This window comes from Ambystoma mexicanum, chromosome 11 (genome assembly GCF_040938575.1).
Source record: "Ambystoma mexicanum isolate Mex_15411 chromosome 11, UKY_AmexF1_1, whole genome shotgun sequence".
In the NCBI taxonomy this organism is placed as follows: domain Eukaryota; kingdom Metazoa; phylum Chordata; class Amphibia; order Caudata; family Ambystomatidae; genus Ambystoma; species Ambystoma mexicanum.
This window is the reverse complement of record NC_090934.1, coordinates 1266320783-1266334741: the sequence shown is the minus strand read 5'-3', so window position 1 is coordinate 1266334741 and position 13959 is coordinate 1266320783. Positions and strand designations below refer to the sequence as shown.

General features: G+C 41.8%; 1 protein-coding gene across 2 annotated transcripts in view; it reads right to left on the bottom strand.

The window, feature by feature from the left end:
- Positions 1–13959, bottom strand: part of LOC138504310 (dual oxidase 1-like) — a 1064761-nt gene that overhangs the window by 72838 nt on the left and 977964 nt on the right. For both annotated transcript variants that reach the window (XM_069624719.1, XM_069624718.1), the window contains exon 24: positions 13427–13605. In XM_069624719.1, coding sequence (XP_069480820.1) covers positions 13427–13605 — 179 coding nt within the window. The remainder of the gene's footprint in view (positions 1–13426; positions 13606–13959) is intronic.

The window sequence follows — 13959 nt, the reverse complement described above, 5'->3', positions numbered from 1 at the left end:
TTGTACCTCCAAGCGGAGGGAAGGCTGGGAACTCTATGGCAGCCCCCCGCCTCCTCCCTGCCGGTGCAAGCTCTGTCTCTCAGCTGCAGGGCGCAAGGCCTCACGGGGCTCCCATGCCACCCAGGGAGCCGAACCAGGCAACTTGCTCAGTCCCTGGGGGATGCCGTGAGCCCCAGCCACCCGCCATGCAGGGCACCGGGGTCCGTTTATGCCGCACTGTGGGAGCGCGGGCACCCGCCACCTGGTCCGCTGCTCCCGCTGGGCTGTGCTCCCCACAGGCAGCTTCAGCTGCCGATTGCACCAGGCGCTGGCGTCCTCTGGTCCTCACATAAAGATCCGCGGAGCAGGGGGGCCGCCACCCAGCCCAGCGCTCCTAGTGGGCTGCCGTCACAGGGGTCCAGGCCGTTCTCCAGGCCCCAGGGGGTCCGCCGCCAGAGTGCTTAGTGCAGCTCGCCTACGCTCTCACTGGCAGAGCGTGCTTGCCATTTTGGATAATCGGGCTCCGTCGGGCGCGAAAGAGCCCCGTCTGGATTCGGTCATAACAGAGCTGAAACAAAAGCTCATCTCCGAGCTAGTGCTGCTGGAGCAGTTCCCATTGCCGTGGGTCAAGTCAGCAGCTCAATAGGCACCCAGGAAATGCAGATTGTTTGGCTTGACAGCGGGCGTCCCCACGGATGGCTTCAAGGGAGCAGCCACATCGATGGCGCTCCAAGCCACGCCCCCACCGACTCAATATTTTTTTTAAAGCCACTATCAAACGCATTCCCCACATATTCTTGGACTGGAGTTTGTTCATATAATTGCACCAGTCCTAAAATATGTGGGGAAGGGTGTTTAGTGGCTTTAAAAAAATATCAAGTCACCCTCAATATTTTTTTCTTGCGATTACATCACATATAACCATTTTAGCTCATTTCAAAACATCCAACTCACTCTTCTAAATATTCCATACTCATTTTAGTAAGTTACTGTTGATACAGAATTCCTATTTGGGGGGTTTCTAGGGCTCCTCACTTTTTTGCTTTTCCCCCATTATTTTTTGGATCACTGACTTCTTTTTGATGGCCAGAGGGACTTCTCTTGAAATGCCCCTGCCATTGCAAGCTTTTTTTTACCTTACTTAAGGTGTATGGTGTTGGGTCTCTCATAAGGTAACCAGTTCCAGGGTTGCCTCCCAGGACCCCTCTTTTTTGCACTAGGATAATTATATCACCCTAGTGAGTATATCTCCCTGCATGTGTTTTAGGGAGAAGGTTGGTGGCAGCTAAACTTTTGTTTTTGCTTCACCAGGGGTGTAGCCATTTTACCGTATTGCTAACCCAATGTGCCGTTTTGGTAACCATTGGGGCACGAATGCTCTATTTAATCCTGCTTTAATCCGGCCCTCTGCCATTTTGTATTTTCTGGCTCACTTTGTTCAGGGAAACCACGAGGGCCTTAAAATGGCCATTCTGACCATGTGGGCTTTTGTGAGCCCACATGGCAGCCTCCATATTAATTAAAACTGGTTTACACCAGTCTCTGTCTCTGGGCTCTCCCTCTCACTTCCTGTCAGAATGGTCTAGGCTGGGTCACAGTCCTATTGACCAACCAGTATGGTTGGTCATCTGACCCTTTGCCCTCAAACACCTCTAGTGATTGCTGGACTGGCGTTTGGTCAGCTCCATTTTGCAGTGGAAGTAAGGCCCTACCCGATTCCCTCTCAGGCTTTGCTGTTCTTCTGTTTGGAAAAAGAAGGACTGTCGACCTGCGGAAGGAGTGTTAACTGACAATTCCCACCATTTTTGCCATTGTAAAGCCTTTACATGACCATAATGACTGGGTGCATTGGCTTGGGCATATCCCAGTTTAGTTTTTTGTCACTAGAGGATTTCCGAAGACTCCTTCTTCTCCCCACATCAGCTGGTTAAAGCCTTTCATGCTGGAACCATTTTCTTGGCCACTTTCAGCTGTATCCTGCCGTTTCCCGCCATGAACCTCTGTCTGGCTGTGAGTCACTGCAGTTGTCCAGAAGAGTGCTGAGATTTCAGCACCCCACCTGATCTTCTACTTGCGACATCCAAAGGTGCATAAAGCCATTGTCGCCATCCTACAAACGTTTTCTGCTGAGGTGCCTGCCTTCCCCCATGCCACCAGGGACCAGCGTTGTTGGTTCCCTCACCTTCACTGATTCTTCCTTGCTGAAATTCTCACTTACCACTTTAAGGTCGAAGCCATAGGAAGGTCTTTTGTTCTTTTATGGGTCATCTGTGTTGTCACTGGCTCAGGGTGAATACCCTTGAGCACCAGATCCTGAAAACCATATTTGGAAAAGAATCCTTGTACTTACTGTATTTTATCACCATGCTGGAGTATTTTTTGATAAAAGTGCCTATGTGTGTATATATCTTCCAGCCCTTGGGTGGGCGATTGTTCATGATGTTCACCTTCAGGAGTCCCTCTGGTCAAGTTTCGAGATTCAGTGGAGTTGAGTCTCAACTGCATTTCCCATAAACCTCTATTGGGGGTCCTCCTGCTCTGTTGCATCTTCCTTGGGGGTTCGTGGTACATCCATTGACCTCAGGATCTCTTCTTTGGGGTCTGTTTTTTTGCCAGGCAATCTGCATGTATGAGGTAGAAATGACTTACCTTCATTAAAGCAGATGGCCCATTGACTGTAATCGAAATGACGCCTATTGAATCTTCTAACTGTCCTGGAACTCTCCTTAATTGACCGTGGACATTTATCCTGTACTCACAAGGGGCTCAGTGGGCTCTGCAGCAAGAACTACTTCTAGTACTTTCCTGTGATTTTTAATGCCTTTTAAAGTCATGCTCTGCATTTCTCGAGTGGTGAATGTATTAGAACACTGTAACACATTTTTGGTGACCGTATACATATTTTCCCTGAAGTGTATTGCTAAGATAACTGTTGCTAAAATGTATCCTTAATTCCTAAAAGCCTTTTACTATGGGTTAGAAATGTTTTCTCAAAACAGGAGGAACAAGAAAAAGAGAGAAATAAGTGGGCACCACCGGGTAAATGTTATTATTATTTGTCCTCTTCAGTTCGTATTTGTATTTCAAATTATAGCAACTAAAAACTTGCGGGAGCAGGCTGAGATGGGTCTGGAGTCACCCTGACCCAAGAAAACAAGTGAGGCAATAGACTAGATGAGAAACCTAGTCACACAACCGCTCTCCGTTTGTACCCAGACTGGGTAATTATATTTGAACAAACAGTTCCAAAAAACATTAGTTTGATTCTTCTTAATTTCAGAATTGTTCATAGAAAAAATAATAAGTTCCAAGTCTTTGTTTATGTAATATATATTCTTTTATCAAAAAAATCAAAAAAATGATCACTAATCAAATCTTAGTGAGGGCGCAGCTGACATGTTACTTTATACTAGTAGACTTCAAGTGCCAATGCATTTCGGAGTATAAAGCTCCTTCATCAGGGCAAGTCTATACTTATAGGAAGTAATAACATCATCGAAAAATGCATACAATATACATAAAGCAAGAAATACATGATGGTATGTAATGGTGACATAATGATAATAAAGCGCATAGAAGAATAATGGTTACATACCCCAATGGAAGAATTCGAGTCAAGGTGTAATATGTAAAAACAGAGAAAATGAAGTTAATAGAAATTAGTGTGGATTCGCGTTTACAATCATACAATTAATGTCATGGGCTCATAGGTAGAAGAAAATTACCTCGCTTAAAGAGTGGAGTCAGGCGCGTTAAAACTGGAAAGAAACAGTATCGAACGTATGTTCTCACAAAGAACACGATCGGATGCTGGAGGGAATCCAGTGTGCGATCTGTAAAAGCGAAATCTGCTTCAGTGGGTGCGGTTGTAAAAGAGTAGGTGCACGGAGTATAAGAAGCCACAACCGAAGCGGTTACCTGAGTTCAAAGAATAGTGTCAGCGGTGGACGCAGTGAGCCGTGGTGCATCGCTGATTGAAAGCGTTGCTAGGGAAACGGTAAGTGAAATAGGCACGTGACCGCAACCCGCTGGGCGAACCCGCGCGATGCGTAATGTGATTAAATGGCAGCATACTGACGTTGAGGGCAACAAAGGTGCAAGAAAAACCATTACGGGGGCAGCAAGGGCTGAGGCATGAATATTAAAAAACGAAAAAATAAAATAAAAATAAAATAAAATGTGCATAACATAGACATAGAAAAAATACTCATCATGTGTAAACATCTTCATTATGAGTCAAACATAACCAATATAAGGCAAGTGTAATCAAATTCCATCATATTCAAAAATGTTATATAGAACTGAAAAAACATAATGTGTCAAGACTAATAGATGTATAAAATAATGTGCATTCAGACAGCATAAACAATGTATTCGACCGATCCGCAGGTGGTGGTGCCAGGTGGTACCACCTTGGGTCCCAGTCAAATGACCAGGAGAAGCAGACCGCTCGGGGGGAATCATAATGTTTGTAAAATGAAAAAAGCAAATAAAACAAAAATAATAACCATGTGTATCTATGCCTATTGGCTAGTTGTGTTAGAACCTATATCATGTTTAAGAAAGAAGAGACACATCAAAACAAATACATTTCAATGGTAGCAAATTGACTGAAAGTTGAAGCATTAAAGATAGCAATGATAGTTAATCTCATCATTAAGACCATTGGGTTGCAAACTCCCAAGTTTGTCAATCCAAAATGTTTCTCTCTGGTTGAGGCGAAGACTCATATCTTCATGTGGATTAATCTTGGTTAGTACTTCCAAAATCAGGAACCTGATTTGTGCCAAACCATGTCGCTTCTCACTCCAATGTCTGGCCACTGCAGAATTAGGATTTGAATTCCGGATGCACGAGCGGTGCTCATTCCATCGTATTTTAGCAGCTCTCGTGGATTGGCCGACATAATATTTACCACATGGGCACTTAATACCATATATTATGTTCACACTGTCACAAGTGCCGAAAGACTTCAGAGGAATCTTGTTGCCTGTGCGGGGATGGTTCACAACATTTCCTTTGATCACCATGTTGCAGTTAGCACAGTGTAGGCAGGGATATGTGCCCGTCCGTTGAGTGCTAGGTTCTTTTAAAGGAGGTCTAGTATGAACAAGTTCATCACGGAGATTCCTACTTCTTTGATAGGCAAATACTGGTGTTTGATCAAATAGTTTCTGAACTCTCACATCATCCTTAAAAATACCCCAGTGTTTTTTAATGGAATTCTTGATTTTATTGCTTTGAATCGAATATTTTGAAACATAGACCGGAGATTTAAGTTCTCTTTTGGATTTGGTGATATTGGTCAATAAGGTCTCGCGACTGAGGGCATTCACTTTCTCAGATGCTAAAAGTACCTCTGCCTGCTTATAACCCCGTGCCAGGAATTTATCCTTCATTTCGATTTGTTGGGCTAGGCACTCTTCAGGGTCACTCACAATCTTTTTGACTCTCAAGAGTTGACTGTATGGAAGATTTCTCAAGAGGCTGGGCTGGTGAAAGCTGAGACGGTGTAGCAAATTGTTACGATCAGTGGTTTTGCGGAACAGAGTTGTGCTGTAACTGTTGTTTCCCTTCTTTATTAAGACATCAAGGAATGTGATCCTGTCTTTAGATATCTCACTCGTGAACTGGATACGCGGATCAATGCTATTGAGGTATTCAAAGAAATCGGTAAATGTGGATTCGGTTCCTGTCCAGATTCCAAAAATGTCATCGATGTACCGTGACCATAAGTGAATATTGCTGTTCCATTCTTGATTCTTCAAAATGTGTTCTGTTTCAAATTTATACATGAAACAATTTGCATATGATGGTGCCATGGTGGCGCCCATCGATGTACCCGATGTTTGAAGAAAAAACCTATTCTGATATTGAAAATATGAATTTTCTGCAATGAATTGAAGAAGAACGATGATGAATTCTTTCTGAGCCCGGACCTCGGGTGTTTCCAGTAAAAGCCATTCAACAGATTCAATGCCTAGATCATGCGGTATAGATGTATATAGGCTCTTAACATCAATGGTAAACATCAAATGTTCACAATGGAAAATCGAGCTATTAAGTTTTTGCAAGAAGTGTGTTGTGTCTCTGATGTAAGTAGAAGTATTTTGTATGAGTGGCTGAAGAAAAAAGTCAATATATATGCCCAATGGCTGATTGATGCTGTCCATGCCTGCAACAATTGGTCTCCCTGGTGGTTTGGCCTGATCCTTATGAATCTTAGGTAAAGTGTAAAAGTTGGGTATCCTGGGATGCTTGTTGTTAAGAAATTTACGAGTGTGTTCATTTATCCAATCCAGTTCCATTGCCCTGTCGAGTATGGTTTCCAAGTTCTGTTTGATTGAGGCTGTAGGATCATGGTCAAGGGGTGCATAAACAGTTGGATCTTGTAATTGCCGGTTGCATTCTGCATCATAGTCAGAGGTATTCATGATCACCAGGGCTCCCCCTTTATCTGCTGGACGGATGGTTATGTTTTTATCACAGTAGAGGTTTCTGATGGTTTGCATCTCGTGGGGTTTCATATTCTTATAGGGTGGAGTTTTATAGCTAATGCGTTCCAGATCTCTGGTGACCATTTTCTGGAAAATATCGATGGATGGTACCGATATTGGTGGTATGAAGCCACTCTTTGCCCTGAACTCCTGGAAATCAGGGGCGTCAGAAATGCTTTCGTGGGTTTCAAGTTCTTCAAAGAATACCTTAAGTTTCAGTTTCCTCACGAATTTGTAGAGCTCAATTTTGGTATCAAACAGAGTCGTCCTGTATGTGGGCACAAAGCTAAGTCCCTTTTGTAGCGTGTTTACTTCTGTTTTGTTTAATGCCCTTTCAGATATGTTAATTACTAGGTTTTCTTCAGCTGAAGTCTCGTTTGAGGCTTGGTTCTGGGGTTTCCTCCTCCCCCTGCGGGTTCTTTTGGTCGCGCTCCTAAAAAAAGCGGGGTCATTGGTGTTTGGGTTGAAGGGTCAGTTGTACGATTGGAACCACTAGATGTCTCGTCTATTGGTACGTCAGAATCTCTTTGTGCATCTGAATCAGAACTGGATGTATGGTCTGGTGGGTATCGGTGAAGTTTCTTAGGAGCTATTGGTCCGTATTTGTCCATCCATGTATATACCTCTTCATTAATGTAATCATAAGTGTCGCGTTTGAATTTCTTGACTTTTTTCTGTTCTAACTCTGCCTTGTATGTTTCGAGCTTCGAGTTAATATCAGTTAGAATTATATCATACTCCTCCTTTCGCAATGAATCAACAAGTTCCTTCTCAATTTCTTGGATTTCTGTGTTGAGGGAAATAAGATTTTTCGACAACTCTTGAATAGTTAATAGAATGAGATCTAAAGAGCATTTGTTCAAGATAGCTTCCCATTTACGTACAAATTCTTTGCTTTCTTTGCAGAGGCTTAGCTTTGTGCCCACATACAGCACGACTATGTTTGATACCAAAATTGAGCTCTACAAATTCGTGAGGAAACTGAAACTTAAGGTATTCTTTGAAGAACTTGAAACCCACGAAAGCATTTCTGACGCCCCTGATTTCCAGGAGTTCAGGGCAAAGAGTGGCTTCATACCACCAATATCAGTACCATCCATCGTTATTTTCCAGAAAATGGTCACCAGAGATCTGGAACGCATTAGCTATAAAACTCCACCCTATAAGAATATGAAACCCCACGAGATGCAAACCATCAGAAACCTCTACTGTGATAAAAACATAACCATCCGTCCAGCAGATAAAGGGGGAGCCCTGGTGATCATGAATACCTCTGACTATGATGCAGAATGCAACCGGCAATTACAAGATCCAACTGTTTATGCACCCCTTGACCATGATCCTACAGCCTCAATCAAACAGAACTTGGAAACCATACTCGACAGGGCAATGGAACTGGATTGGATAAATGAACACACTCGTAAATTTCTTAACAACAAGCATCCCAGGATACCCAACTTTTACACTTTACCTAAGATTCATAAGGATCAGGCCAAACCACCAGGGAGACCAATTGTTGCAGGCATGGACAGCATCAATCAGCCATTGGGCATATATATTGACTTTTTTCTTCAGCCACTCATACAAAATACTTCTACTTACATCAGAGACACAACACACTTCTTGCAAAAACTTAATAGCTCGATTTTCCATTGTGAACATTTGATGTTTACCATTGATGTTAAGAGCCTATGTACATCTATACCGCATGATCTAGGCATTGAATCTGTTGAATGGCTTTTACTGGAAACACCCGAGGTCCGGGCTCAGAAAGAATTCATCATCGTTCTTCTTCAATTCATTGCAGAAAATTCATATTTTCAATATCAGAATAGGTTTTTTCTTCAAACATCGGGTACATCGATGGGCGCCACCATGGCACCATCATATGCAAATTGTTTCATGTATAAATTTGAAACAGAACACATTTTGAAGAATCAAGAATGGAACAGCAATATTCACTTATGGTCACGGTACATCGATGACATTTTTGGAATCTGGACAGGAACCGAATCCACATTTACCGATTTCTTTGAATACCTCAATAGCATTGATCCGCGTATCCAGTTCACGAGTGAGATATCTAAAGACAGGATCACATTCCTTGATGTCTTAATAAAGAAGGGAAACAACAGTTACAGCACAACTCTGTTCCGCAAAACCACTGATCGTAACAATTTGCTACACCGTCTCAGCTTTCACCAGCCCAGCCTCTTGAGAAATCTTCCATACAGTCAACTCTTGAGAGTCAAAAAGATTGTGAGTGACCCTGAAGAGTGCCTAGCCCAACAAATCGAAATGAAGGATAAATTCCTGGCACGGGGTTATAAGCAGGCAGAGGTACTTTTAGCATCTGAGAAAGTGAATGCCCTCAGTCGCGAGACCTTATTGACCAATATCACCAAATCCAAAAGAGAACTTAAATCTCCGGTCTATGTTTCAAAATATTCGATTCAAAGCAATAAAATCAAGAATTCCATTAAAAAACACTGGGGTATTTTTAAGGATGATGTGAGAGTTCAGAAACTATTTGATCAAACACCAGTATTTGCCTATCAAAGAAGTAGGAATCTCCGTGATGAACTTGTTCATACTAGACCTCCTTTAAAAGAACCTAGCACTCAACGGACGGGCACATATCCCTGCCTACACTGTGCTAACTGCAACATGGTGATCAAAGGAAATGTTGTGAACCATCCCCGCACAGGCAACAAGATTCCTCTGAAGTCTTTCGGCACTTGTGACAGTGTGAACATAATATATGGTATTAAGTGCCCATGTGGTAAATATTATGTCGGCCAATCCACGAGACCTGCTAAAATACGATGGAATGAGCACCGCTCGTACATCCGGAATTCAAATCCTAATTCTGCAGTGGCCAGACATTGGAGTGAGAAGCGACATGGTTTGGCACAAATCAGGTTCCTGATTTTGGAAGTACTAACCAAGATTAATCCACATGAAGATATGAGTCTTCGCCTCAACCAGAGAGAAACATTTTGGATTGACAAACTTGGGAGTTTGCAACCCAATGGTCTTAATGATGAGATTAACTATCATTGCTATCTTTAATGCTTCAACTTTCAGTCAATTTGCTACCATTGAAATGTATTTGTTTTGATGTGTCTCTTCTTTCTTAAACATGATATAGGTTCTAACACAACTAGCCAATAGGCATAGATACACATGGTTATTATTTTTGTTTTATTTGCTTTTTTCATTTTACAAACATTATGATTCCCCCCGAGCGGTCTGCTTCTCCTGGTCATTTGACTGGGACCCAAGGTGGTACCACCTGGCACCACCACCTGCGGATCGGTCGAATACATTGTTTATGCTGTCTGAATGCACATTATTTTATACATCTATTAGTCTTGACACATTATGTTTTTTCAGTTCTATATAACATTTTTGAATATGATGGAATTTGATTACACTTGCCTTATATTGGTTATGTTTGACTCATAATGAAGATGTTTACACATGATGAGTATTTTTTCTATGTCTATGTTATGCACATTTTATTTTATTTTTATTTTATTTTTTCGTTTTTTAATATTCATGCCTCAGCCCTTGCTGCCCCCGTAATGGTTTTTCTTGCACCTTTGTTGCCCTCAACGTCAGTATGCTGCCATTTAATCACATTACGCATCGCGCGGGTTCGCCCAGCGGGTTGCGGTCACGTGCCTATTTCACTTACCGTTTCCCTAGCAACGCTTTCAATCAGCGATGCACCACGGCTCACTGCGTCCACCGCTGACACTATTCTTTGAACTCAGGTAACCGCTTCGGTTGTGGCTTCTTATACTCCGTGCACCTACTCTTTTACAACCGCACCCACTGAAGCAGATTTCGCTTTTACAGATCGCACACTGGATTCCCTCCAGCATCCGATCGTGTTCTTTGTGAGAACATACGTTCGATACTGTTTCTTTCCAGTTTTAACGCGCCTGACTCCACTCTTTAAGCGAGGTAATTTTCTTCTACCTATGAGCCCATGACATTAATTGTATGATTGTAAACGCGAATCCACACTAATTTCTATTTACTTCATTTTCTCTGTTTTTACATATTACACCTTGACTCGAATTCTTCCATTGGGGTATGTAACCATTATTCTTCTATGCGCTTTATTATCATTATGTCACCATTACATACCATCATGTATTTCTTGCTTTATGTATATTGTATGCATTTTTCGATGATGTTATTACTTCCTATAAGTATAGACTTGCCCTGATGAAGGAGCTTTATACTCCGAAATGCATTGGCACTTGAAGTCTACTAGTATAAAGTAACATGTCAGCTGCGCCCTCACTAAGATTTGATTAGTGATCATTTTTTTGATTTTTTTGATAAAAGAATATATATTACATAAACAAAGACTTGGAACTTATTATTTTTTCTATGAACAATTCTGAAATTAAGAAGAATCAAACTAATGTTTTTTGGAACTGTTTGTTCAAATATAATTACCCAGTCTGGGTACAAACGGAGAGCGGTTGTGTGACTAGGTTTCTCATCTAGTCTATTGCCTCACTTAGAAATGTTTTCTACCACCTAGGGCTATGTTTGAGTACCATGTGCGCATTTGCATTCTTTTTGATATCATGCCCAAATTAAAGTGCAGTGTTGGCGTAGGCCTTAGAGATTTTTGTTTGCTAAAATGTCTACTTCCCATTTGCACTGATCCGCTACCTATATGTGTTAGGTGTTGACTACCAGGTCTAGGGCCTTGCACAGATAACAGAAGTGGGTTCTGTCTTTCGGACACTGTACTTGTCTGTGCAGACACATAGGGGACTAGGTTTTGATGTTCCCTTATTCTTTTCCCTGATAATTTATGATGGTGCCTACCTGTGGTAGTGGAACCACATATCGGCAGTGGGTAGGGAGAGTTCTTTTAGACCACTTTCTTTTCAATAATATACTGGATATCTTTTTAATACTGTCTATAATACTCTAAGTACGTATTTGACCTGATAGATGGCTATGACTGACTTTAAAAAGTATATATGTTTTCAGTATATCTGTGTAGTGTATTTTCTAGAGATATGTTTCTGGATTAATTGCACCTCTATGCCAACCTACTACTCCTACCTAAGAGTTAAGTCTGGTTGCTCTGTCCACATTCCCTACATTTAATAGAATTTTGGCTTCCCTTTCTTGTCAGGTGTGTTAGTCCACATTAAGGCCAGTTGGTGTAGACCGCTCAACAGAGCGTGGTACAAACAATGCCTTAATAGTAACTCAAAATAGCACTTCTGCACTGCATTACCCTTGCCACAGTATTTCCCTTCCTGACTGGAAATGGGGCAGAGTGTGTGTCTAAATAGGCCAAAATGATATAATGCCTGCTTCCAAAACTGATAAATCTGCTTTTTGGACGTATATGTATAAAATATGTAAGTCCTTCAGTAAAGCTGAGATGTCCATTTGGGATTTGGTTCTCTAACAAAAATAGCCAACAGGAGGTGAGTATGAACAGGGACCAAAAGAGGGTATAATGGGTGGAAGCCACTTTTGAGGTAGTAAAAAGAGAGGGTTTCATTGAAAATATGGAGGGGGGCAGAGTTTCCACATGCAAGATGTTCAGGTCACACATGTCACTGATGGAAAGAAGGGTACACAGAATTCTTCTCCTAAAACATACAAGCGATGAGGAATCAAAACAAAAGGGAATACTCACTATGTTTAGTGCACTATGATAAGTGTGCTATATTATGGTCCGCTATTATGAACGCAGACCAAATGCTATAATTGTAATGGCATACTGACTTTATTGAAAGATACTGCAGCTTTTTGATTATAAAAATGGAAATTCATACAAAATGATAGTAAGGAAAAGCTCAGAATGCAACCCCGTCTATATGATTGTGAGTGATTCCCATTACATTATTGTGGCTCAGTTCCTCTACTCTAAATTGGCAGTACCACTAAAGGAACTATATAGTTCCAGTTGTGGATCTTCCCTTAGAAGTATTTCAGAGAAAGAATAAGGAAACAGTGCAACTAAGGGCAGATACAAAGCCGGTTTGGCAGGGAGAAGTGGATTTAGTAAGAAGGAGCGGGGCCGATCTTGTCAGCTCCAGCCAACTTAATCAATGTTGAAGGATGGTGGGATGTGTAGTCAAAGTTTTGAAATGCTGATTTGTTAAATTCTAGCCCTAAGAAGGCTTTTGCTAACAAAAAGAAACATTTTCTCCTTTTGAAAAAAAACAGTTGGAACCTTTCTTCCCTTCATGCCAATATCACAAGGGCCAGACAATTATCTCTGTAATGTCTATAACTGTCAGGCAAGGAAATTAATAACTTGGCATTATTTCAATAAGCTGCTACTATCAGGGAAACTTGTAGCCTGGCAAGTGCATTTAAATTATTTTGGTAAATGTAATGCAAAATCAGCAGAAATCAATATGTACCTATTATTTTTTGGGCGACATTACCTATCAACTATGAAATGATACATTACTCCTTTGCTAAGATTATTACATTTAAACAGTGTTTAGTTGCATACTTTGTTTTTTATTTCTAGTTAATAACCATAGTATGGCTATATCCTCCATTCCAGTGGTTGGAACTGCAGTTAATGGCCCGGTTGCCTACGTTATCGGCCCGAGCGAACTGGCGGTTCAAGCCAAAGTTCCTAGCCATCTGATTGGCTGACTCGCACTGCCAGGGTGCTAATGCGTGTTGTTGTTTGGAACACTTGCATCGGCAGTTAGACTCAGATAAATGCTGCATTTGATTTTTTTTGTCATATGTGTTTTGAGTATATGTTTATGGTAAATCAAATATGCATTCATTTTTTTGTTTGCTTATGAATTGATTTGAAGAAACATGATGAAGAATGGTGTAGTGCAGAACACCTGCAGACCACATTAAGAGTAACCATGCGCCAGCAGAAGAAGAGTATTTGTATGTTTCCTGTGTGGTTATTCAGTACTCACGGTATGCCCGCTCAATGAATAGGCCAAAGGAGATGCCATAGAAGACAAGCACACAAACTATGTGCCGCCGATAGTTCTCAATGAAGCGCTTGAACTGCTGGATTTTCTGGTGAACCTTGCTCTTCTGATACGTCGCCTTCTTGGCCTCAGTGTACAGGTGAGCCTCGGAGGACCCGGCCCTGGAAAAGAAACATCAGCAATGAAGTCCTAGGCAGCTTGCACAGACAGCAAGAGTCTATGCGATCCAAAGGTACCACAAGCACACCTCTGCCCGTGGTGCATTCTCCATAATTGTGCAGCAGCCACCCATGGCGGAGGCTGATTCAGCAGCCCGTGGTGCATTCTCCATAATTGTGCAGCAGCCACCCATGGCGGAGGCTGATTCAGCAGGCTTTCTGCTGCTTTTCAAGTTATTAATGGAGAGCTGAGGGACAGCAAACTCCCCCCCCCAAAGAAATAATAATACTAAACATTGTAGGACAGATGCATGTGGGTGGTCAAGCTGTTTCTAAACAGCAGCAGAGCCAGCACTG